The 27,932-nt window shown below is 38.2% G+C and overlaps 1 protein-coding gene across 6 annotated transcripts in view; it reads left to right on the forward strand.

Moving 5' to 3' along the window:
- Nucleotides 1-27,932, forward strand: part of gapvd1 (GTPase activating protein and VPS9 domains 1) — a 65,678-nt gene that overhangs the window by 24,997 nt on the left and 12,749 nt on the right. For 4 of the 6 annotated variants that reach the window (XM_052094436.1, XM_052094439.1, XM_052094440.1 and 1 more), the window contains exons 4-17: nucleotides 1,523-2,098; nucleotides 2,787-2,873; nucleotides 3,063-3,197; nucleotides 5,964-6,156; nucleotides 8,714-8,871; nucleotides 9,071-9,200; nucleotides 11,039-11,164; nucleotides 11,284-11,457; nucleotides 13,766-13,891; nucleotides 17,086-17,220; nucleotides 18,650-18,769; nucleotides 19,545-19,622; nucleotides 27,138-27,484; nucleotides 27,809-27,896. In XM_052094436.1, coding sequence (XP_051950396.1) covers nucleotides 1,523-2,098; nucleotides 2,787-2,873; nucleotides 3,063-3,197; nucleotides 5,964-6,156; nucleotides 8,714-8,871; nucleotides 9,071-9,200; nucleotides 11,039-11,164; nucleotides 11,284-11,457; nucleotides 13,766-13,891; nucleotides 17,086-17,220; nucleotides 18,650-18,769; nucleotides 19,545-19,622; nucleotides 27,138-27,484; nucleotides 27,809-27,896 — 2,473 coding nt within the window. The remainder of the gene's footprint in view (nucleotides 1-1,522; nucleotides 2,099-2,786; nucleotides 2,874-3,062; nucleotides 3,198-5,963; nucleotides 6,157-8,713; nucleotides 8,872-9,070; nucleotides 9,201-11,038; nucleotides 11,165-11,283; nucleotides 11,458-13,765; nucleotides 13,892-17,085; nucleotides 17,221-18,649; nucleotides 18,770-19,544; nucleotides 19,623-27,137; nucleotides 27,485-27,808; nucleotides 27,897-27,932) is intronic. The other 2 variants (XM_052094438.1, XM_052094441.1) reach the window with 1 other exon arrangement.

The raw sequence follows: 27,932 nt of genomic DNA on the forward strand, positions 1-27,932 counted from the left end.
GTAATTTTATTTTTTGCCCTCATAGTTTACTGACAAGGTTTGTACTGTAAATATGCTCAACTATTAAAGGTGGGATATTTTTGTCTAATGAAAGAGTGCATTTCTTTGTGATTTTAAAATAATTGAAGGAACATCAAACTATTTATGCTTATTGAAAATTTCAAACAATTTAAATCAAGCACACATTGCTTGAAATGAAAACGTCTTATGAAAAAAGTCACATTTCAGTTTATGTAAAAAGCAAGTTTCGTAAAAAGTAGAAAATAAATAACTTGCTTTTTTGCAAAGAAAATAAATTTTAAATATTGCCATGTCAAATGTAGAAAATAACCAGCATCTTTTGCAACCAAATTACGTTTGAAATATTCTCATGTGAAAAGTAGAAAATAATAACTTGCATCTCCTGTAAAAAAATATTTTAAATGATGCCATGTGCAAAAATTTAAATAGAACACTGCTGATTAAGAGCAAGAGCAGGGCTTGGACATAGCTTTATAGATTTGAATCTAACAAATGATCGCTGTTGCATGTGATCTTCCTCTCAATGATCTTGTTCTGTCACTCTACTTGAAAGTATTTACTCTAGGTTCTTACTTAGAAACAGTAGCATGTTTACCTTTTCAGGTGTCAGGCAGCATCTGAGGCAGTGCAGTTTGGGAAAAATATGGTTGTGATGGATCGCAGTGTATCTTCTGTCGACAGTTTTAACGTGGTGTTTAAACCCACTGCGCTCCACTGTAGCTATGGGAGCCATATCCTTCACGATGTAGTAACAAATGGCATCAGTTATTCTTTCCATCTTGTATCCTTTTCATATTGTGTAGAATTTGTAAATGCTTGTGTTATCGACACCTGCTTTGTGGAGACACTTGCTTCTGGGTGCTCGTCAGTCTCTCTCTTTTTTGGAGCTATGCACTGTTCATATTCAGTAACGTGATTGTGCTCCAAGTGTTGAAACAGATTGGTGGCATTACCTTTGGTCATTGAAACGTTGTTTTCTTCTGTGTTTACATTTGACTACATTTTGTTCGGTGTATTTTCTGATACCAAAATATGTCTAAACGACAGACGCTGAATTTTTCTTTGGTAAAACCTGCTCCTGTTGCTCAGTTGACTCTGTGTTTGAGTTCACCTCCATGTTGCTTCCATGCCGCTGACTGGACGGGGCGGAGTCACGTGACTACACACGCGGTAGTATGTTTTTAAGGGGAAAGAATTAACAGAATAACCGACATGGGAAAATGACGTCGGTTAGAGGTTCTGAGTTTCGGTTTCAATTACTTTATGATTAATTGTCCAGCCCTATTTTAAACACACACCATTTTTAGCTTTTTAGATTATTAATGGGGACACTTTTTTATCAGTTTTATGAGTTAGATACTTTGCCACACTTCTGATATCTTCAACTACTATGTACTTTACATTAACAATTAAACTTTTAAAAAGTTAAACAGTAACATTAAAAGTAACTTTTTTTACTCGATGCTCTTTTGTAAATATTGTGATGTACTTTTATTATCAGGTACTACGTTATTTGGTGGAATTTGAGCTAAAGGAAAATGACAACCCTCGGCGCCTGCTACGGCGAGGCACGTGTGCCTTCAGCATCCTCTTTAAACTGTTCTCCGAGGGCCTGTATTCAGCCAAGTTATTCCTTACCGCCACCCTCCATGAACCCATCATGCAACTGCTGGTGGAGGATGAGGACCATCTAGAGACAGATCCAGGCAAACTTATCGAGCGTTTCACCCCGGCCCAGCAGGAGCGGCTGTTCGGTGAGAAAGGGACAGATGAATACCGTAGAAAGGTTCAGGCTGCGGTGGAGGCCAATGAGGCCAAACTAGTGGCCCTGGTCAACTCTTTCATTGGCTGCCTTAAGCAGTACACCTACTGCTTCCCACAGAGTCTGCGCTGGATTGTGTTTCAGATGTATAAGACGTTGGCACGGGTGGAGAGGTTAGAGGTCGGGGAGGCAAGGACGATGTGCACTGATTTGCTGTTCACATGTTTCATCTGCCCAGCCATTGTCAACCCTGAGCAGTATGGCATCATCTCAGATGCACCAATCAATGAAGTGGCACGCTTCAACCTCATGCAGGTGCAGTAATTTGATGTTATCTTTCAGTATGTTACAATACATGGCCGAAAATATGTGGAAACCAAACCACCACACTTATATGTGGTTGTTGAACATCATCAAAATCATAACCATTTTCATGAATAGGGAGTTGGTCCTCCCTTTGCTGCTACAACATCTTCCACTCTTCTGGAAAAGCTTTCCAATCTATGTAACAGGACAGCAAGATTTGCTCCTGATTTAGACATGAGCATCAGTGAGATTCACAGATTGCATTGCAATTCATCCCAAAGGTGTTAAATTGGGTTCAGGTCTACCCCTTTGTGCAGACCAGTCAAGTTCTTTCACACTAGACTAGTAAATTATTTCTTCATGGACCTCACTTTGTACAGAGGGGTATTGTCATGCTGGAAATGAAAAGGACCCTCCCCAAACAGTTGACACAAAATTGGAAGCACACAATTCTCTAAGAAAGCAATTTGATGCCACAGAATTAAGATTAAGATTTTTCTTCACTTAGGGAGCCCTAGCCAAACCTGTTAATTAGAAGGGGTTGCCCACATAACTTTGGACATGTAGTGTACAATCCAACTGTGATGAGGATTTCAGCCTGGTTTAAAATGCTGAGATTATTTTCCATAGTTGTGATTGATTGATTGGTTTGCGGTATAGATATATTTTAACAATACAATCCAATTTCATGTGTTAGGTGGGGCAGTTGTTGCAGCAGTTAGCCATGTCTGATGCAGATGATGGAGACCCTCGACGTAAAAGCAGTTTGTCAAAGTTTGATAAGGTAAGAGACATTCCCAGGATTATGAGGCTGCTTTGTTTCTGATTCTGAAACTTTATTGTATTAATCATTTTGTTATTGATGAACATAAAATATTTATGTCATTCATATTTGTTAAAGATGAACATTGAATAGTGAAGATTGAATATTTGTGCACTATATCATTTAACGTTTTTAAATGGCTTATTTCAGATGTGTGTTGCTGCCTTTTTGGATGTAGTCATTGGCGGAAGAGCTGTTGAGACTCCGCCAATGACCTCAATGAACTTGCTTGAGGGCCTTACGCGGACTGTGGTTTACGTGACTCATAATCAGCTTTTGGCTCTGGTACGTAATGAAGAAATGGAGATAATGTTTGTAAGGAAGGACATTGATGATTACATCATTAAAAGTACAAATTGTCTAAATGGGCTGTTCAGTTCCTAAAAAAGTCATAAGCCTCACAATACTAGCCTGCTGTTAACTCTATTCAGATTTATCATATTAATATAGCAGACTGGCCGATGTTCTGAACACTGTGAGATACATAAGGTATTTGCTGGTACACCTTCATTAATTTCAAAACATATTGTAACGGATCAATGGAAAGGAGGAGGCGAGAACCATCTTGACAATATAAATAATAGTTTAATGATAAACTTAAAAGACAACATAAACACACACATGACGGACATGTCAGTTAACTATCTCACCCGCACGATCCCCTGCAGTCGACCTTTATCCCTCGGAGGCTTAATTAGCCTAATACGGGACCGGGTGTGTAGGATCACGACCCGGCCCCGCCCTCCGCCCTGCCACACATATCATCAGTATTTCCTAATATATTTTTATGTTTTTATTTAAAGGGGTCATTAAGTGCTTTCCTTCATAATTGTATTGTCTTCCCTGCGGTCCAATGATAATGTTATAAATGTTTTTTTTTTTAACCAAAACAGTCACAGTTTAGTATATATACATTTTTCACCATGTTTTTGGCCCTCTGACTGAACACATCCATGACAGATGTTGCAGCTGAATAAGATAATTGCTTCTTCCTTTGAGTTGTAACTTGACACTGCATCTTTTAAAAGTGGCTAGATTCATGTCCGCGGTCGAAGTCTGTGTAGTTCATGTTTATATACAAAATAATAAATAATAGCCCAAGTGGGTCCCCTTTGGTGTTTTGTTAGGAATAGTTATACACACAAGGCCTGTCATCTTGATGTGAAATGCACGCCAGTTGACATGGTCAAGGGTGCGAAGACGAATGTTGTGGGATGTGTAAATAAAAATTAGCCATGTTTCGTGACTTCACGAACAGACAGATTTCAAAATTAGATGTTTCAGCAGGGTGGCAAATATAAATTCACTTTTTAGACTGGGGAGAAAGTTTTGAGTTCTGAAATTTACATTATGTTGTTGTAATACCTTTTATATGTCTAAATATCAAGGGAAATTGTATTCTCCTTTTCATGACCCCTTTAATTAAACTCTGTTGCAGGTATGTATTTGACCACACATAATCATATTAATAACCAATCAGTAATTACACTGATTAAAGATTCACTAACATTACAAATTAGCATTTTTAACATCACATTATTCAACACTGTAACGATTCATGGTTCATTTCAAGGTTGTCATAATAACCTGTGATTCAGTGAGTGAATACCTGAGTGAGCAATACAAGTCGATTCAGTAAGGATGTGAGTGAAGTCAGTCCACGTTTCAGACTCGTATGTTAGATTCAGGCGGATTGATTAAAAGGAAACACACTGATCAATTGATTTGTTCGGAGAGCATGTTGTGCAAGTTTTTGCATTTAGTCACTGAGAACAATATGAAGCAAGAGAAAGCTGTGTTGACTGGTTGTTGTGAATATATTATTTTGCGGTGGCCTTTCTTTCTCTCTCTCTCTCTCTCTCTCGTTACACACAAGTCACAAGTTCTCAACTGTGCTAAAATATATTTAAAATGTTATAATGTATACATATTATGCCATGGTGCTTTTGAATAATGTAGGTTCAGTGCAGGAAATACTGCATGTCATAGAATGCTTTGTCAGCTCTTACATAAGTCTCAAATCAATAAAAACAAATTACTCGTTCTTTTGCGGTGTGAAAGAGTGAAGTAAACATGCCTAAACCTGTCCAGCCAATACACCAGTAACAGTCATACTGCATACCTTTCCAGTCATAATGCTTTAACTCTTCCAGCCCAACCTGCCAAGAGTCAGTTACCCTCCATTTTCATGTGTGTGTGTGTTCTCAGCATGAGCAGCAAGGTGTTCATCATCACACTGTCATTTACAGATCCAATTAGCCTGACTCCTATGTTGTTATTGCATTAGACTCACTGTTTGAAATTCACTAATGATGATAGCTGAATAATGAGGCCCACCTGCTTTAATTACCAGCACTGTTTAAGAATAAATTCAAGTTACCTTAAGATGTAAAGAAAGCTCTCTGTACACCTTACCAATACCTTGATTCTCCAAAAGATTTAACAGGATATCAGCTTGCGAAAATCATCTGATTTCAGCTTGTAGCAATTACTTCCTAAATTTTTTTTTTTTAAATAAGATTGAATATAAACCAAACACAGAGATTAATCACTTTAACTGGTGGGTTATTTGCAATCCAAAAATGTATTGCTGGTCTGTTCTGTGGTTGCGGACAGCAGGGAAAAACCATGCTAATTTTTAGGCTGGTAAATCACACTTCTGCTGTCATTTATATATTTACAATATGTTGATTTTTAATTGTCGATTATGCTTGTCAGTTAATAAAATGTTAAAGAAATAGTTCACCCAAAAAAATTTTATTCTGTAATTGAATCACCCTCATGTTGTATCAAACCTGTATGACTTATACCGTGGAACACAGAAGATGTTTGTCAGAATGTAAATCTCAGTCACACAAAACATCTTTCATGAAAAGAAAGTGAAAGGGAATGACAGCCTCAGTTACTAGTCATTCTACTTAACAATGTTTGATTTTAAGGAAACATTTTTTCCTGTGTTTTATACAGTCACCTCCTGATGTCTAATGTAAAATCTGGGGCCTGAAGCAAAAACATTTGATATCTCGAACTTCATATCATCTCTGTGTTCAGGTGGACTTTGTGCGTAGTGTGACGGCAGGCGATCAGCTCAGAGAAGAGGATCACATGGCTCTGGAAACCCTACTGGCCAACATACCTCAATCCCGCACAAAAAAGAGCAACAGTTTGGAGCTCACGCCCTCTAACACACCCCAGCTCTCCCCAGCCACTACGCCTGCCAACAAGAAGAACAGACTTCCTATTGGTATTCATTCTACATTAGATTTACTGCTTGATCTTTGCTGCAATTTATTTCTTAAATACTAACTCTGATTACAGAAAAATCCAGACTCTGTTTGCGCACGCTTTGCCTGAGGTGTTGAAAAATAAAAAACAAATAAAACTTTTTTTAAAAAACTCAGACATGGACAGCAGTGGATTCTGTTGACTGTTAACTACTGTTAGTTCTTATCTTAACGGGTCTGTTACCTACAGTGGCCCCAGAAAGTGTTTGGACACTAAATCAACTCTTACAAACGTCATTGCATTTGATAAACTATCATAGCAAGTAGTGTATTTTAAGACAGAAAGCACAAGCACACTTTTCATGCAGAACATTTAACAAAATAAGTTTGTTAGGTTGAAAATAGTAAAATAATATATGGTTTAAAATTAAGCAAAAAATAAGTGTTCATGTACTTCATACATCCATTAAAAATGACCTTGGGACAAGTTAGTTAAAAGTTATTGCAAAAATGGATAAGAAAAGGGAAGTTGGTTATCTCGCATCTTGTGTTTGCTGATGCCCTTTGGTTTGATATTTTGTTATGTAATACAATGATATTCAGATCCTTTTTTTTTTTTTAAGCTTAAGTGTTTGAATACTTTGAAGCCACCGTATGCTGTTTCTCTTGTCCACCAACTCTCTGATTTCCTCCTGTCTCTTCCACCTTTTTTATTGCCTTGCTGCCAATGATCATCAGGACAACAGTTGGCTGCCATTACGTGTTGGGAGCCCTCTGCCACAGCCCTTACTGCTCATATACCTTTAGTAACCCCGTTTGGTGTGTAGCCCTGCCACTCTGCTGTGGCTGACATTTTCAAGTACTCTCATCCATCCACAGCCTTTCACTGCCTCACCCATGCTTTGCCAGTCATTGCCGTGACTGCTGTATGTCTGTATGTCCCAGCTAGGAATTTTAATGCACGCTATAGCACATCTGGGCTGCATTACTTGCCTCTAGCAATTTCAATGTAGTTTCAGTTGTTCAGACAAGCAAGACAGTTCATATGGGTCATAAATCTTGTAATCTTGAGGTATCTGAACCTTTTACCACCATATTCCATACTGGCTCTCTTTGCTTCATTTGACTTGTGGTTACCATATATCATGCACCAAGACCAGAAATGCATATACATTGAAGACATTAGAATCTGCCCAAGGAAGGCCCTCGGAAAAGAACTTAGATTTCATCATCCTTACATCCTCCTGATATGTTGTTTTGGAATTAAGAGACCCTCCCTTCAATGAATTCAGATCACAAGTGTTCACAGGAGATGCAAATACCAGGTGTAACTGTTGATCTGTAGTACCTGTGAGGTGAACGCTAATACCAGATGTAAACAGGACTTTACTGTGTGAGAATACACTGGTGGCAGTCTTCATTTGAAAATGCTCTCATTACCTGTGCCTGGCTTTATGGAAACAATTGAAAGGAAGAAAAACTAAAATAAATTTTTTTTTTAAAAAGATTAGCATTTAGCATCAAAGCATTTTAGAACCAAACAATTTCATTGTCTTTAAGTGTTCTTTGTTGATATTATATTAGCACAGTTCTCACATAATTTATTTGTTCTGTTGCCACCCAAAAAGAAAAATTCTCTCTTTTACTCACCCTCATGCCGTCCCTGATGTGTGTGACTTTGTTTCTTCTGAACACAAACAAAGATTTTTAGAAGAATTTCTCCGCTCTGTAGGTTCTCACAATTCAATTTAATTAATAAAAAATGTTTAGCTCCAAAATGAACACAAAAGGCAGCACAAAAAGTGATCCATAAGACATTAATTTAGTAAATCGATATCTAAAGCAACAATATAAGTGTGGGTGAGAAACAGACCAATATTTAAGTCCTTTTTACTATACTATTACAATAAATTATACTCCCTGTGGTGAAGTATACAAAGAATATGCCAAAAACAAAAGAAGAACGTGAAAATGGATATTTAATGTAAAAAAGGACTTAAATATTGATCTGTTTCTCATCCACCTATCATATCGCTTCTTAAGAGATAGATTTAACCACTGCAGCAGAAGAAAATGTCGTACACATCTGAGATTGCATGAGGGTGAATAAATTATGACAGAATATTTTTTTTGGGTGAACTATCAATTTAAAGGGAAGTTCACCCATAAATGACAATTTGATCATTGTTTATTCACCCTGCTGTTGTTTTAAATCTATATGACTTGATGCTAAACAGATTATTAGCCTCAGTCCATTCATTTTCACTACCTGTTTATTCCATACAATGAAAGTGAATGGTGACTGAGGACTTACGTTTGACCTAACTTTCCCTTTAAAGTCATATGGGTTTGGATCCAAATTTTTTTTGGTGAACTATCCCTTTAAAGTAGTTTGTTTTGTGTATTTTTGGGAGTAGATCTGTACCAGTGATAATGGTGCTTTGCATCTTCATCCTGATGTTTGGGCTTCTGCACTCCAGCCCAAAGCTTGCCATCCATTTAAACAGCCTGCAAGCTGCCTTACTTTGCTTCTAACCCCCTAACAGTTTGTCCCTGCCCCCCCTCTTCCTCACCCAGCAGGCTCTCGCAGCCGCAGCCGGTCAAACATAGCCCAGGAGGGCGACACTGAGGCCAGCTCCCAGGAGTCTCTACAGGAGGTCATGCCAGAAGAAGTGCTAGTCATCTCGCTTGGAAGCTCAATACAGACCGTACCTGGAATGATGTCAGAGAATGAGGTGAGAATGTTTATGCAACAAGCTAAACCAAACAGTATCAATATATAACAATATCTATCTGTCTATTTTGTTATCTATGAGATTACAAATATATCACTATAGATTGTAATCTAGTCATTTTATGGGAGTTGATACTGTAAGTACTGGCAACTCTATTGATGGTGATTGGCATATATTTCTGTTGTGTCTCTTTCCGTAGGTCCTGACTCTGCATCTTGGAGACTGTGGACCAGGAGATGCCCCAGTCGATGACACCAAACTGCACGGCAAACCCGACAAAACACTGCGCTTCTCACTCTGCAGTGACAACCTGGAGGGCATTTCTGAGGGTGTGTTTTCACCAGATAACCAGCAGATGGCTCTCTTTTCCATAAACTCTTTCATGTCCATCTGTCTCTTTTACCTTTAAAACCTCTGTGATGGAAATATAGAGAGAAAGAGACTGGCAGTTAAGAACAAATAAATCAATATTACAACCCAATTCCAAAAAATTTGGGACAGTATGAAAAATGCTAATAAAAACAAAGTAGTGATTTGTAAATTACATTAAACCCTACTACAACTACACATTACATGATGTTTTACCTTATGGATTTTTTAATTTTTTTTATATACAGTAATTTAAATTCAGATGATTGTAACATGCTCAAAAAGTTTAGCCAGGGCAATTTAAGATTAATAACAATTTGACGAGTTAATATAACAAGGCGATCTGAAACCAGAGATGTTAAACAGGTGAGGTAATCATGTCATAGTATATAAGGAGCCTCCAAAAACAGCCTAGACCTTCAAGAGCATGGATCATTCAAGATTTGTCAATTTGCCAACAGATGCTTCAGCAAATAATCCAGCACTTTGAGAACAATGTTCCCCAAAGACAAATTGGAAGGATTTTGGGCATTTCACCCTCTACAGTGCACAATATAGTTAAAGGATTCAAGGAATCTGGTTAAATCTTGGTGCGTAAAGGGCAAGACGAAAACCACTTCTGAATGCGTGTGATCTCTGATCCCCCAGACATCACTGTCTTAAACATTATTTATCTGTAATGGATCTCATGAACATGGGCTTGGGATTACTAAAGTAAATCTTTGTTAGTCAACACCATTCACCGCTGCATCCACAGATTAGAAAGTTAAGAATTTACTATGCAAAGCAGAAGCCCTACATCAACACTGTCCAGAAGCACTGTCGACTTCTCTGGGCTCGGTCTCATCTTAGATGGAAAGTAGAACAGTGGGTGGACAGATGAGTCCACATTTCAAATCGTTTTTGAAAAACACAGCCGTCGTGTTCTCCAGGCCAATGAGAAAAAGGACCATCCAAGATTTGATCAGCGTCAGGTCCAAAAGTGTGTATGGGCCAGAGGTATTTCAGTGCCCATGGCATGGGTAACTCGCACATCTCTGAGGGCAACATTAATGCAGACAGATATGTAAACATTTTGGAGCAGCATATACTGCCATCAAGCACAATCTTTTCCAGGGATGTCACAATATTTTCCACAGGACAACTTCAAACCACATATTGGCCGAATAATCAGAGTGCGGGTGTTAGATTGGCCTGCGTGCAGTCCTGACCATCTCCAATTGAAAATGTGTGGTGCATTATTACGTGTGGAATACGGCAATGAAGACCCCATACAATTGTGCAGCTAAAGGCCTACATAATGAATGATTGGGGGAAAATTCCAAACTTAACAAACTTGAATCTTCAGTGCCTAAATGCTTAAAAAGTGTTATAATAAATGGTAATGTATCACAGTGGTAAACACTTGACAGTCCCAACTTTTTTGGAGTGTGTTGCAATCATCTGATTTTAAATTACTGTACATTTGCAAAAAACACTGAAATTCACAAGGTGGAAAATATAATGTTTAGTTGTTGTGCTTTCAATATAGCAGGGTGAATATAATTGACAAATCACTTTTTACCTTTTCAGAATAGGGATTGTATAATAGTTTTGTTGTTGCCTAGTGGGTAAAAATTTGTGTTGGTGACTGACTGATTGTAGATTTAAACCCTACAATGTGCAATATATGATCTAATCAGCATTGTGCCCTTGAGCAAACATGTAAACCAGGTTGACCTCTCAGATAAATGTGTCAACTAAGTAGCTAAATGGTAATAATAAATTAGTCAATATGGGAATTGTGTTTTGACCACAGGGCCGTCTAACCGCTCAAATTCAGTCTCTTCTTTGGACCTGGAAGTGGAGTCTGTGTCAGGAGGAGCACCAGGGCCCTCTGGTAGTAATGGTGCAGAGGCCTTGCAGCTACTAGAACATGAACAAGGTGAATTTATGTTTTTAGGTTGTCCATAAAAATGACAAACCAAATGCAATTTCTATTACAAATATAAAGTTGTTGTGTTGTATGTGTTTAGTAATTTCACTGAGTTGTCCTCTATATAGCCACCACTCAGGATAATTTGGACGATAAACTGCGCAAGTTTGAGATTCGGGACATGATGGGCCTGACGGAAGACCGGGACATTTCTGAGACTGTAAGTGAGACATGGAGCACAGATGTCCTGGGCAGTGACTTTGACCCCAATATGGATGAGGACAGATTGCAGGAAATAGCAGGTAAGACGCAGTGTATCACTGCACAGCTAGATCACAGAGCTAGGAGTAGTTAAAAAACACAGGCATATATAACCAGAATAAGTGTTATTGGCTCTCTCTCCTATACTTTCAGGGTTCAAGTATAACTACACATCTCTTGCATGCCTAACATTTTGTTTTAGACTCATTTTGATGATATGCGTTGTATGTTCTACTTATAAGTTTTTAACAACAGGTGAAAATCCCCCATTATGTGCGTCATACTAGAGTCCACTGTCTCTGAAGAAAATTTTATTGGGTTGTGGTGGTTTTAATGCCTTGAGCAATTAGTTTTTTCGGCTGACACTTTTGAAAATGATATATACAAAAAAGTCATAGTGTTTTCTTTAGGTTTTAATAACTAGACCTTTTTATAAAATTGTAACCTAATTTTCACCATAAGTTGGCAGGGCATTAAATCACATACATACAAACAAACACAACATTATATGATCAGAAGCAGTTTATTGTTCAGAAAACTAATTACTGGTGCCTCGTGGTCAATTGTAAACTTGTTCCTATGGTTAACTACAGTATTTTTGTGAGTCCTGATTAGTAGCGCCCTAGTGGTTAGAATATAATGTGTTACTGTAATTATATTTGTATGATTGGCCTTATAAATTATGATAAATTGTATTATATATATTTTTTAATAAATGTTTTATAAATGAAAAATAGACTAGATTGAATTGTATTTTGAGAGGGTCTATTTGCCTCTTAGATGTACAGTAAAAGGGGAAAGGAAGGCAGGAAATCATTAGGGACAGAGGAGATGGGAGTGGGACATTTCGCTGTAACCTAGCAACCCTTATTACTGAAAAGTCCATCAGACTTTGTGTGCGTACTCTGAAATGCTGTTGTCATAGTTTGATTTCCTTAAACTAAAAAGCAACTTGATGATCACCCCATTTCTTTTTCATGTTACTCTGTCAAACATGGACAACAGTTGTCTTTTGTAACCCGCATGATCACTATACCTCTAGCATGTCAAAAGCATGTGCGCTACCCGTTTTGAATCTGAAGAAATTTTTTGTCTAGTGAAGAAAACTAGGTCTGTGACACCTTTTAAATCATACAATCAAAAAAGGTAAAATTCAAATAAATTTAGCATGACTGTCCAGAAAGTTTCTGTGGGTAATGTATTTGTTACACATCCCAGTTTTGGCTAAATGGATTTGACCCTATTAAATTCACTCTTTCCTTGATTGAGACAAAACTCACAAAAAAACATCTTCTCTGTAGAGTTAGACAATTTCCTATGTTTCGCAGAGAACTGTACCGGAACAGAGTCATATAAAGAACAACCTCAATCTGCTTCTCATTTCATTCCATCACATGCCATCTCTCACTCCTCTGTCATTCACTCATCCTCTCACTCTCTTCACCCCATCTTTTCCTTTTATTCCCTTGTCTTCCTTGTTATCTCTCTTTCTCTCTCCCTCCGTCTGACATTCACACAGTCCCTGCTGTCTTATTGACCTTGGTTCCTTCTCATTTGCATCCTCCATTTTTCATTGCTCGGAATATGGCGTTGGGGGACTTTTCCATCATTAAGTGAATTTACAGCGATTTCCTTATGTGTTTTCTCCGAGGGATTGGGTTATGAGATACACATTAAATATCCATTAATACCTCATTATCCCACTGATAAGATTACCATGATAATGAGGCAGAAATTCTAATTGTTTCACAACTGTGGGTGCCACTCATTTAATCATGCACCTGAAAGACGGGCGGCTCAGAGCCCCTGCCTCACTCACTGTAAACAGGGCCAGCGGGGGAAAGCTATCCTGCAGGCCCACCAAACCTGCCCTTGTGCAGGCCTGCCTGTGTGTGTATGCAGGGAGATTTGGCCTGTCGAGTTTCATAGGGCGCGCTCATCTTTGCATCCACCCGGCCATCAAACGCCCCCACACACATTCAAACCCCACCCCCCGCTAGGCTAGCTGTTCTCTCTCCCCTCATTTCGCTGCTCTCCGTCTCCATTCTTCTGCCTTGTTAGGCATTAGCTCCTGTTGGGAGTGTTCGGGAGAGAGGAGGTGCTGTGTGGGATGCTGGTTGAGTGAATAATGAGGTTATGAGTGATGCTACTCTCAATCCACACCTCAAAGTCACAACCCTGATGATACTGCGTGTGTTGTCTGTGTGTACGCTCACCCTCGAAAACTTGCAAGGAGGGAGACTGCAATTAACCTTTGCCCATCCCTGTCGTAGTGCTCTTTCCGGCTGTTTTCGGTCAGAAGTGCCTTCCCCATATACATGCGTTTTAAAAAAAATTTCATCTCCTCAGGGACTGCGGCGGAGAACGCGTTGGGGAGCTTGCTTTGTCTGCCTGTTCTTCTGGACCCATACGGTTCTACCATCTCTGAGACGACAAGTGAGGCATGGAGTGTAGAGGTGCTGCCCAGTGACTCAGGTGAGTGTTAACACATAAAAGAAGAGGATACTGAGATGTCGGTATCTTTACCAATATCAAACATTTTCTACATTAAATGTAAATGAAGACACACCAGGTGAAGTTAAATATGCCTGTTCTCTTAACAAATTTGTTGTACACTTAAGCCATGCTTAAAACATTTTATTTTCACTGAATTGGATAATAAAATATGAAAACAATGGTCATCTGCAAACAAATAATGCTCAACCCTTTCTTAGAGCTAACTTAATTTTTCTGAGCCATATTTGCTATTTCTTAAAGCAAAGGTAATGTTTAATATTTTTGTGGATGTTTAGAGTGCGTTTCCCTCGAGTTCATACAGTTAGGCCTATCGTAGCAGAGTAACCAAAGATGCAATTCATTACATTAGCTATGAACATGTGTTTATAATTTGAAACCTGACACACAACTTATGTAAAATATTTTGCTTAAAATGTGTGTTATATTTCTTTAAAAATAAATGGCACTTGGTTTGATATTTTGGTATCTCTAATGCAGTAACATTCATATATTTTTAAGTGTGGCTTAAGTGCTTGCATGCTCTTTGGAGCCACTAGACAAAAGTGTGTTGCGTCCGATCCTTTCAATAAACTCGATGTATTTGAGATAAATACAATGGAGATGTCAAGAAACTATTATGCTGATAGAATGCATTGAATATATTTTAGAGATTGTTCTTCTGTTTTATGCTATACCTAATCCTGTTTAGGGATGCACCGATCCGAGACCTGGATTGCTATCAGCTCCGATACTGAAGCTTTTAGACGGATCGGGTATCAGTCCGACGAGCCAGATCCAAATCCATGTTAGTCATGTTCGTTACTGTCAAGCTCCAAAAATGACATAAAAGAACCATAAAAACACCATTAAAGTTCATATGTACGGCTGGGTGATAAAATGATATCGATATATATCACGATAAAGAACATCCACGATAAGCTTTTGAGGAATTTTTTATATTTACTGCGTGTCGCTAAAACACAAGCAGTTCGGCTTTCTCAGGCTGCGTTCCCACTGGGGCGGATGAAATCCGCTCAAAGGCACTCACAGCGCTAGGAGAGAGCTTGCTCCGCACTGCTGCCAATCCTACGATCCACCTTGCGAGCATGACGCTCGGCTTTCATAGAATTTAATTGAAAACGCTCTCAGCTTCGCTAACAACGCGCAAGTGGTAACGTAGGGTCAGACTAGATAAAATTGCTAATGCTAGCTGCCTTGCTAACAATTAGGTTGAGTTAACGTGGTTTCAAAGCACCTTTTAGACCATAACGTTTTTCCCTTCTAAATGTATCTTTATTAATCAGCATGTTACAAGCCTTTAATAATAAACAAATAGAATAAACTAATCTATTTCTGTTCTAATTTTGTGAAAATTAATTAGATGTCTGGAATGGATAAGGAAAGACTACAATTACTAGTTGGCAGACTAGTCTCTCACTTTAATGAAAATATACAAATGTTTTTGAAAAAAAAATAAAAAATTTTTTTTCTAAATTTTCTCTTGGGACACCCCTGAACCCACATTCAGCATCTTTCCACTGTCACAAGGGCTTCTATGGCCCATACTTGGGTATCTGAATCTAAAGAAATATAAAAAATATTTCATTTTAATGTACAAATATTCCAATAAATACTGGACTGCTGTCACTATGCTTCAGAACAAACAGATGATATTTTAACATTCATTTTCAATTGATAAATGGTAAAAGACGGTACAATTGGTAAAAGATCCTGCAGACCCCACTGCTTTGGCCGTCTCTGGACACGCTGTGCCGTTTTGTAGAGATTTTTTTCCGTCAACTTTGAAATAAAAAAAAGAAAGTGCAATGTGTAAATGTATATTGTGATAAATATCGATATCTAACAATATGAAAAAGATTATTGTGATAACAATTTTGGCCATATCGCCCAGCCCTATTCACATGACTCGTGCATTTTATTCAAAGCCACTTGCAGATGAGCGATAGTGACACAAACTCAAGCACAGGCTGGTGATGCACTCGTGGCTGTTTTTAGCCTTCACAGTGGTGCGCAATATTTGAGTGCTACTCAAGAACAGCATCTCAGATGTTGATGCTCAATAGTTCGGTTCACTTATAATATGCATTTAGAACGGCACCAGAGGTGCATTTGACCAGAATTTGAATAAGAAGCAAATTAAACTAATGTGAACTTGCCTACAAACAGACACATACAGGACTTCCTGAAGAGTTTAGAATGTCAAAATAAAATTATGAAGGTTTAAAAAGTGCACAATTTAAATATATTACTGTTGTATTTTAAAATAAGTCAATAATAATATTAATAACATATTATTATTATTATCATTACTATTATTGTTATTGTCATCATTTGTATTGGTTTACAATTTATAATAATATTTAAGTTGAATGGGTTCCAAAAAATAACTGTGAATGAAAAGTGGACTGATGTCTTACAATTTAAATTGAACAAAAAAGAGATCTGGATCCTTTAAAGTCCAGATGCAAGTTGAAACCTTTTTGGAAAAAAAAAAGAAAAGGAAACAAAAAGGCAAAAATAAAACACTGGTTTCTTTTCTACTGAAGATTGGAATTGCTGTTAATTTTGCTGCTACATTATCCAGTAATACTAGTTAAGAATAATGTGTTTCTTAATAAGCTATACGTTTATATTAAAATAATGTGTAGGTAGAGGTTTGTGTTTCTTTACATATTAAAGAGTACTCCCAATTAGTTCCACACAATAATGTAAAGATATTCTAAACTTATTATGCATAAAAAAACAACACTGGTTTCGGCTTGGGATTGTATCGGCCGATACAGAGATTTCCGATATCAGAATTGGATCGGAAGAGAAAAAGTGGTATCGGTGCATCCCTAATCCTATTAGCAAGATGTTGGCCAATTGAGCTAGAAATGAACTGTCATTGAACTGGGTTATGCCAGTAGGCAGAAGGCAGCCTATGTTAGCCTTTGTTCGTCTGCCTCTTTTGCATCACAGAGGGAAAGAATTTGTGATTTTGAGCTGAGGTTTAAGTTCTGAGCTGCACAAAAGTAGACTCCGAAGACCATTTGAGACCTACATTATTACAAATGAGCATAGAAATGAAGGCCCTGCACAGACATGCCCTTGTAGTCTTGTGTGTGTGTGTGGATGCAGTAGTTTGTGCAGTTATTGGATCTTTATTGCAGAAGCTGCAGACCTGAAGCAGGAGGAACGCTTGCAAGAGCTAGAGAGCTGCTCTGGTGTTGGGAGCACTTCAGACGACACAGAGGTCAGAGAGGTCAGCTCCCGACCCAGCACCCCGGGGCTCAGCGTTGTTTCAGGTACACAAACACACTTGCATGTATGCAAACTCACGGTTTAATTATTTTGGTCTAAATGGACAGTAGAAAGGTCAGGCAATGAGGGTAATCCAGATTCTAACTTGACATAATAAAGAAACAAGCGTTAGAAGCTCTCTCTTCTAAGTAAATAAAGTTTTTGTTCTAATAAACCGCAACAGGACCTTTTTTTTTATCGCCCACTGTAAAAATATATAATTGGCCCAATCCTGGTCCTCATAACTATACATTAGTCATTGAAAATTGTTGCATCACGTTTGGTTACATCGTGTAAAGGCAATGGAATACTTTTTACCCACAGGCCGTTACATCTTGCACACAGTCGAGTTTGAGCCTACATGGACACATTTGATGCATGTGCACTAAGACTGCTTTGTGATCAATCTTTAGCATTGTCAACTTAAGGCACATGTGCAGACATTGCATACAGATGTATACAGGTAACCGAGGCAGAAAAAACTGATGACGAATTGTACAAAAGAGCATTGCGTCTTCTCACAGTTGTCAAACACAACAGTAGCAATATAGTGCCCTCAGCTGACAACTGTTATGAATCTGAATATGACATTTAAGCCTGAATGATCCACTTCAACTACTACACTATGAGAACACGCAAAATGATTGACAGGCATAAAGCACATCAAAGTCTTCTGATTGGCTGATCATAGAACGTGTCCGTGGCCATTTTTTTGTTACACAGTCTAGTGATGTCACAGAGACTGGTGACACATCTCAGAAAACTTAATTCAGTGATATCTTTCAGGGAGAAGGAACATTTTCTGCATACCATTCCATAAAAAAAATAATCGCTTGCAGCACCTTTAAATGCTGTTCTCTGCTTCGCTGATTTTGTTTTTGGTGACTCTTCTGTTTTGACATAGTGATGAAGACTAATAGCTAGGTAGCAACAACAAAGTCCCGACAGACTACTCGTTTGAAGTTTTCCCTGAGGATTTTGGCAGATGGATTGGCTTTTCTTTCTTCCTTCATTCATTCTTGCCGTTTCCATCTCTCATTCACCTACTATGACCTCCCTGGAGGATTCCACTGCCCTCTTTGCGTACTCAAGAGAGCATTGGCATGGTTTCCATGCTTCCGTGAGTGGAATGAGATGGGGCCGTTCAACATGGCCGCCTCGCCATCACTAACACGCTATAGACTTATTCTTTAATATTTCTCTAATATCTCCGATATACGCACAGTCAAATCCTTAGTTATAAAAAAAGTAGACCGAAGCTCGTTTTGCCGAGGCAGCAGATAAAAAGTTATTTGCTGTTCCTTTTTATCAGTGGTAGTATTTCATGGCAAAGTTTGACTACTTTGACAAATAATCTACTCTAAAACTAATATGCTTCCTGCTGTGATTTATAGTTTTGCGGTTTTGCTGAAGTGTTGTCTGTTGTTCGTGCAGGCATCAGTGCCACATCGGAGGACATCCCCAATAAGATTGAGGACCTACGCTCTGAGTGCAGCTCAGATTTTGGAGGGAAAGATTCCGTAGCCAGTCCAGATGGAGAGGACTCTGCACATGGTACAAAACACACTTGCACACTGAAGTGATTGATTGGTAACAGTCTTACTGTGCCTTAAAAGGCTTTGTTTAAATTTAACTACATGGATCTGTCTCTAAAAGGATATGTCAAACCTTTTATCTTCCAACATAATGGGAACTATACAATGGCCCCTAAATATATTTAGAAAATCAAGCCGCACTTAATTTCACACATCATCTAACAAATGTGAAACCAAGTGGTACGTGGAAAAGTGTTGCTAGGCTCTTAGCTTTTTTCACTTTTAACCAACTGGCTCTTTTTAACCAACTGGCAATTTTTAGTGGATGTATGAAGTCCGTTCTCTTCAGGTTCACACATGTCCTAGCAGAACCACCACAAGTGAAGTTTATCACATTAACTATGGATATTTTCCACTAATATTTACAATTAAAGAGTCGAAAAAGGCATGTATTTATCTTCATTTTGAACATTATGACTCTTTCATATTTATATTGTATAGCTTGCAATCTAATAAACTTATTTTTGTAAAATGTGTTGCCTTACAAGTTGGCTTGTGCTAGCTTTCATTTAATTAAATATCACTTGGTTTGAAGAAGTTTTTGTGATCCAGTACATACAGTTTTCTTTTTAGAGTAGCTTAAGGATTCAAATATTTCTTGGGGTCACTATATGCTGCTATTTGGTGTTAAGCTATTGAATGTTTCTTGGGATCTCTGGTGTGGGACTAACACCTCCTTTGTCCCTCGTTTTCAACATCCCTGTTTCCTTCCCTTCTTTCCTCCACCTCTCTAGGGGCTCACAGTCTGTCCTGCGCACCCTCTCAAGCAGACTCACTGCTGGCCATGTTTGATCCTCTCTCCTCTGGAGAAGGTAATGTCACTTCCCAGCATGCACTGCTGTAGGATGCAGTACTTAGGAATGTAAGAGCTAGAAAGCAGAGCTATTAATGTGCCTAATGATGAGCTCACTTTACAATGTGTGCGTTGTGTGAAATAAAATGAACGTGCCAGATTTCTACTCTGTTAAAGGGATTGTCCACCCAAAACTTTAGTCATAATGTTCCAAAACCATATGCCTGATTTTCCTCCTTGGAACACAATAGGCTTGGCAGAATTTTAGCCTCAGTCACTGTTAAGTTATAGTAAATGGTGACTTTGGGTGCACTATCTAGTTAAGGTGCATTCTGAGGTCTGTTTTGTGTGTGTCCAATACTGTGTATCTCCAATGGAATGCCTTTGGAGCTGCTTAAATGTATTGGAGAGACATTTTGAGAATGTGTGTGTGTGTGTGGGGGGTACAAGGTGAGGGGATGACAGGTTGCTAGACCTCACTGCAGGCGATTTGGCTCTGTGGCCAGTCCCCACTGAGCTAGTGGCACAGGGCTGGCATTGAAACACTCAGTAGAGATGCTGTACCCTTGAAACAGGTGGCCTAATTTCACCTGAGGTCTGTCTCACTCTGACAGCTCTCTCAAGCTCTCCCTCTCTCTCTCTCTCTCTCTCTCTCTCTCTCTCTCTCTCTCACACACACACACACACAGACTCACACATGCACTCCTGCTAGCGTTGCTTCTTGACTGTGAGTGTGAAATCTTTCGTTTTTATGAATGCCAGTTGAACAGAAGTCATGACCCTAGAATCTATTTTTTTTCTTTCTTTTTTTTTCAAAAATCAGTTACATTGCAAAAACGGCAGTTTTCTGTTTCACTCAAGCCTAAAGAATTCATTAATTGGCTTTTGTTAGTCGAAATGAAATAAAAATGTATTCTATAAATATATTTATACATATACACACATACAGTTGAAGTTTGCATACACTTAGGTTGAAGTCATTAATTTTTTAATGACTCCACAGATTTAATGTTAGCAAACTATAGTTTTGGCAAGTCATTTAGGACATCATCTTTGTGTATGACACAAGTAATTTTTCCAACAGTAATTTACAGACTGATAGGTGTACTGAATTGGAAGTGTACCTGTGGATCTATTTTAAGGCCTACCTTCATACTCTGTGCCTCTTTGCTTGACATAATGGGAAAATCTAAATAAATCACCCAAGACCTCAGAAAAAAAATTGTAGACCTCCACAAGTCTGATTCATCCTTGGGAGCAATTTCCAAATGCCTGAAGGTACCATGTTCATCTGTACAATCAATAGTACACAAGTATAAACGGCAAATGACGACACAGCCATCATGCCGCACAGGACGGAGACGCATTCTGTCTGCTAGAGAGGAACCTAGTTTGGTGCGATAAGTGCAAATCAATCCCAGAATAACAGCAAAGGATCTTGTGAAGATGCTGGATGAAACGGGTAGACAAATATCTATATCCACAGTAAAACGAGTCCTTTATCGGCATAACCTGAAAGGCTGCTCAGCAAGTACTGCCATAAAAAGCCAGACTACTGTTTGCAAGTGCACATGGGAAGTCTTTTTGGACAAATGTCCTGTGGTCTGACGAAACAAAAATGGAACTGTTTGGCCATAATGACCATTGTTATGTTTGGAGGAAAAAGGGTAAGGCTTGCAAGCCAAAGAACACAATCCCAACCTTGAAACATGGGGGTGGGAGCATCAAGTTGTGGGGGTGCTTTGCTCTAGGAGGGACTGGTGCACTTTACAAAATAGATGGCATCTTGAGGAAGGAAAATTATGTGGATATATTGAAGCAATATCTGAAGACATCAGCCAGGATGTGAAAGCTCTGTCACAAATGGGTCTTCCAAATGGACAATGACCCGAAGCATATCTCCAAAGTTGTGGCGATATTAATCAAGGACACCAAAGTCATAGTATTGTAGTGCCCATCACAAAGCCTTGACCTCAATCTAATCGCAAATTTTTGGGCAGAACTGAAAAAGCGTGTGCGAGCAAGGAGTCCTACAAACCTGACTCGGTTACACCAGTTTTGTCTGGAGGAATGGGCCAAATTTCCATCAACTTATTGTGAGACGTTTGTGGAAGGCTACTCAAATGTTCGACCGAAGTTAAACAATTTAACGGCAATGCTAGCAAAGTGTATGTCAACTTCTGACTTCAAGTGTGTGTGTATTAGAGCTGTCAATCGATTAACATTTTTAATCGAATTAATTACATGGTGTCCCGATTAATTAATCGTGATTAATCGCATATACAAATATTTGCTGAGAAAGCCCCTCATATAACAATAATTCAATATATATAGATGAAATAATTATACATAGTTATCTTTAAATATTAAAAGATAAAAATTATTCAAAAAGTGGCTTTAGAATACAATGTATTGTTTACTACCATATTATTGATCATAAGTCAATCATTGGCATACAGTTCACAGCAATCCATTTCACAAGTGAATTTGTCAATCAGTTCGAGATTTATTATCAGGGCTTTTTTTTTAATGTACACCTGCATCAGACTTTTTTTAATTTTTAATTTTTTTATAGAAACAAGCCAGTATACATAGTACACAATACTACAGATAATAATAATAATAATTCCTTGCATTTATATAGCGCTTTTCTAGACTCAAAGCGCTTTACATCGTATAGGGGGAATCTCCTCAACCACCACCAGTGTGCAGCATCCACCTGGATGATGCAACGGCAGCCATAGTGCGCCAGAACGCCCACCACACACCAGCTATTGGTGGAGAGGCGAGAGTATAGTTATGTAGCCAATTCAGGGATGGAGATTAATACGATGCCATGGTAGATAGGGGCCAATGGGGGGTATTTGGCCAGGACACCGGGGTTACACCCCTACTCTTTACGAGAAGTGTCCTGGGATTTTTAATGACCACAGAGAGTCAGGACCTCAGTTTAACATCTCATCCGAAGGATGGTGCCTTTTTTACAGTATAGTGTCCCCGTCACTATACTGGGGCATTAGGACCCACGCAGACCGTAGGGTGAGCACCCCCTGCTGGCCTCCCTAATACCACTTCCAGCAGCAACCTTGGTTTTCCCTAGGAGGTCTCCCATCCAGGTACTGGCCAGGCTCAACCCTGCTTAGCTTTAGTGGGCAACCAGGAAAGAGATGCAGGGTGATATGGCTGCCGATAATTTTACATATATTTTACAATAATGCAAATAGGGGCTTTATAGACATAAATTTACACTTATGTATAAAAAAAAAAACTTAGCAAGAAAAATAAACAGATTAATCAGAAAATATTAAATTAAGTTATCAAAACTGTGAAAAACAAATAAATTGTCTTTTATAAAGCAAAAAAAAAAAAAAAAACTAGTTAAAATAGAGGTACGTACAAACAAACAAAAATTTCTCAAATACTACAGCGTGGACACATTCCCAAAAAAGGTGAGGGGCAGATTCATCTACAGCATTACAGAAGGAGCAAAGTGGATCTATTTCAGGGAACATGTTTCTTAAATAAAGACTGGGTAAAAACGGTGTAACAGTTTAAAAGACACCTCCTTAACCTTGTTGTTAATTAAATATTTGTGAGAAAGACCATACGACCTGCGTCAGACATGCTTGTGTCGCGTCTCGGGTGTGTTAAAAGTAAAAATTTTAGGTCACTGTGTCAAGTTAAATATAGTTTAATACTCAATCTTTAAACACATCTTGAGATCCCTTGGTTCGCATTTGTGCTCCTTCAAATGTTTTGAACCTAAGAACTTGATGCACGTTTGTGATGTGTGTCCGCTGACGGGTTGTTAATGTTTTGTTCACTGTAATAAACTGTGTGTTGCTCACACACCTGAAATTTCACTCTGGAGTAAACAGGTTGTACTACAAGTTTGCATTTCTCAGGAATTTCTCAGGAAAGCATTGCGATTAAATGCGTAAATTGTTAATTCGACAGCCCTAAAATATATATATATATATATATATATATATACACACACACACACAGTTGAATTCAGAAGTTTACATACACCATAGCCAAATTCATTTAAATTGATGATTCAGGCACAATGTGACCAGGAATAAATGTATATTCCTGGTCGCATTGTGCCTGAATCGTCAGTGCACATTATTTTAAGGATTACAAAAATTATGGGACGGGAAAATCATGTCAATCAATAGTCATTAGAGGTAGAACGATATTGGTTTTACCGTTTAAATGGTGCCTATAGTTGCTTTTTAGGATGATCGGTTATAAGCAAAAATTGATGCAGATAGTTGCGTATAGTGTTTTTTATTATTCCTCCCTGTTCATCAATCTTTCGTCATTGAGAATATTTATTCATGTTTTTATCCTCACTAAAATGCATGTAATAGTATTTTGATTAGATAATCAAGTATCAAAATTTAAGCTAGGACATGGAACGAAAAATGCAACTACATGGAAACGTGCCCTGTCAGCACCTACACAGTGTCTCGATCTACATATCTTGTGAATAATATTAAACCTTATTCCTCATTAAACCTCATCTGGTAAAGTTTGTGTGTATAGCTATATATGTAAGGAATAATTGATGACAGACCGTTGAATTGTTGAAAAATAATGCGCACCCGAGGTGGTAGGGCGAGCATATTTCAGAAAATATAGAAACTGTTTTATTGATCAATAGCTTTGAAAGAAAGAGCGTGTGTGTGCCATCTAGGGCTGCAACTAACGATTATTGTGATAATTGACTAATCTAATGATTATTAGAACGATTATTCGACTATTTGGATGATTATTGCAATGATTAATCATTAGATCTTAACCGACTATTCAGCTTGTGCCGAGACTTAAAAGGTTGTATTATATGGGCTTTCTAACAATAAAGAGGACAAAATATATATTTTTTTTAAATATCTCTAAATGACATTCACTGAAATCCAAGGGAATAAAAACTTTTCTATTTAAGTTTAATTCAGTAAAAATTCACTGCAAAAAAAAACTATTGTAATCAGGAGTTTTTGTCTTGTTTTCCACATATTCTCTAAAAGCAAGTCTAACTATCTTATATGTTGCTTCTCAGGTAACTGTCTCTTGTTTTAGGTAGGCTGGTTTTAGATATAAAAAAAAAAAAAACATTTAATATTGTTTTCAACATTCTCCAATAACAATTTTATCTTCTGCATTATAGCTACTAATATAAATGTATATTGTTTAATAGGAGTTTTAGATATTTATATTACAATTTTGTTGCAGTGTATAATGGGCTAAGACTACACTCACTCTCCTTTATTTTTTCTTCGATCCTTCTTTAATTCACAAAAACAAACTATCTTCTTAATAGAGCTGCGTATTGCAGATTTACTTCACAATAAGATACACGTGACACACAGGCTACAGTATATTATGATTCTATACTTCGCAATCCATCATGTTATTAATCTAGCTACAGCAAATGTGCATGAGGGACGGGCGGCCAGAGGGTGCCTCAGTCGGGTGCAGTTTCAATTTCTCCCCCTTCACGTGACTCATAGATGTGGTGCTGACTGCACAGAGAAATGCCATTCCTTAGTATTTAAACTTTAATAAAGGGATGCATTAAAGATATAATGCCAGGTTGTTTGCTTTTTAGATGCCCTGACATGAAATATTCATTTTTCATATTATTAATGTGCTGACTATACATTTTGAATGTATTGAACATCAGTTGAATGGTACTTTTATTCACCAAAGTGGCAATTTCTTTCCATAAGAGCAAAATCTGGACATTTCAACCTTTTGGCCACCAGTGTATATATACACACCACAGGTCTGTTGAATGCTTGATTCTGATTGGTTTATGGACGTTCTAAAGTTTGTAATTATTTTTCAAGTAAATGCATGGCTATGAAGTAATTCAAGGTATTGACCGCATAACGTTCCATATCACTTGGCCAAATTATTTATATTTTTTCAAAGAGCTTACATGCTACCACAGCAAAATAACAAAGTCAATGGTTAAAGTAAATTGGTTAAGAACGTCAAACATGTGTATAATATCCTACATTTATTTATTTCTCTCTCATCTCCCCAACACTTACACACGCTCAAACAAATACGCATGCACGCGCACGCACACACACACACACAGAGACTTGTCGCGACAAAAAAAAAGAGCTGCACCCCACGACTTGATCAATACAACAGTTTCTACTATGTGAAATAACTTTTAATATGTGAAACATGCTATATTTCAGTATAGTTCACCCTAATCAGCCTCACATAGCTATAATGGAAAGCACCACACAACCCCTCCCCCCTCGCTCTCGCGCACACACACATTCAGACAAATGCCAAAAAGCAGCGCATCCTCCATTGCTAGTTCTAAAGTTACGTTTTTGAACTAGCAACGGAGGCTTGAACTGTATCAGAGCAAGATACACTTGATCAATAAAACTTCTATATTATCTGAAATATCTGTGGGAAGCACTCTCGAGCACCTTCCCCTCTCTTTACACACACACACACTCCCACACACGGACAAACATATACGCATTACACACACACTTGCGAGAGAGAAATAGCTGTCATATCAGCGCACACCTGTATCTCAGTGGGGGTGAAATCAGTTGGTAAGGTTTACAATGGAAATTTGGTGCCACACGATGCTGCTGAGAAATGCTTAAACTTACACCTTGGCTATTTTTAAGTGATGTTACTTCTGCTGAGAGCTGCAACAAATAAAGGTAATCCCACAGGCGATCTTTCTCAGTTTCTGAGCTTCTCTCTTTCGATCCCTCAAAAACAAACTCGCACACATGCACAAACGCACTAACTTGTTAATCCAGTAAGTGCTCCAGTATAGCAGCGCAAGCCTTGCTATTTTCTGTTGCTAGCAACAGAGCAATGCATGCTTGAGTTGTATCCACTCACTAGTGTTTTAGGGATAAAACCCTGAAAATGTCTTAAGGTGTGTTAACCATGGTATAAGTGGAATAATTTATTCCGGCCCATTGAATAATTGAAAAATAATGCACTCCGCTGCGTGTCGACAGCATTACCACCTCGGGTGTGCATTATTTTTTCAATAATTCAATGGTTCGACATCAATTATTCCTTATATCTATGTATGTGTGTGTGTATATATATGTATGTGTGTATATGTATATTTATATATATGTGTGTGTGTGTGTGTGTGTGTGTGTGTGTGTGTGTGTGTGTATATATATATATATATATATACATACACACACACATACATACATAAATAAATGTATATATTTTTTTATTTTTAATTAATTTGCAAATTTATCAAAAATCTGTTTTAAATAAATCATTTTAGCATAAGGCTGCAACATAACAAAATTTTAATAAAATGGAGTCTGAATGCACTGGACCTTGCCAATAGTAACACAGTATTTTAATGTTGTTGTTGTTAATGTAATAAAGGTATCGGCAAAAAAATTATCTAAAATAATGATAATTTAAAAAAGCAGTTTTATCATTGGTATATGTCAAGATGTCTTGACTGAACTTGCCCTATTTTCTCCATGTCCCATTCCCTCTCCCACAGGGTCTTCCACTGGTACCATCGTGCGTCCAAAGGTACACTATCCCCGTCCCCCACACCCTCCACCTGATCCACCCATTCCAGAGGCCAGCATAACTGGCCAACAGGAGCATCGCCCACCCCTCTTTGCTCCTCACCTGACCCAGAGTGACCTTGAGCATCCCAAGCAAAGGCACTCTTACCCTGAAAGACTGGTGAGGAGCCGCAGCACAGATGTGGTGTCTGCTGGCCGCAGACCCAACAGCGATCCTGGACTAAACCGCAGGAACATGATGGAGGAGAGAGACCCTGCCGGGGTATTCTCCACAGGGCCCACCTGTTCTCCTAGCAAGGACTCATTGAAAGGAGAGGTGAAGAGTTGTGGTCGACCATTATGGGTGTTTCAATGGCTGATACTCATATCTAGAAAAGATAGTGATAGATGGCCAATATAATGCTGGTATATATTTACATAGTAAACTTAAGTAAACACTTATTTTACCTATTTACAAAAAATAAATAAAACCGAAGTGATAGTTGCAAATGTCCACAAGCAAAAAGTGTGTCATCCTTTAGCAATTTCTAGTTTTTGGATGAGAGTACCATAGATCTTTGCTCAGATCTAAAGAGCATTTTAAGTTGGTGGAGTACTGGCTACAGTGTACTTATGGTGACTTCTTTTTGTATGTGTTCAGTCTGAGGACAGAAAGGACAGTGATGATGAGAAGTCTGATAGGAACAGGCCCTGGTGGAAGAAGCGCTTTGTTCCTTCTATTCCTAAAGGTGAGGAGCCTCTAATCACCTCACTGTTTTTGTAAA

The sequence above is a fragment of the Xyrauchen texanus genome, chromosome 27 (genome assembly GCF_025860055.1).
Source record: "Xyrauchen texanus isolate HMW12.3.18 chromosome 27, RBS_HiC_50CHRs, whole genome shotgun sequence".
Taxonomy (NCBI): Eukaryota; Metazoa; Chordata; class Actinopteri; order Cypriniformes; family Catostomidae; genus Xyrauchen; species Xyrauchen texanus.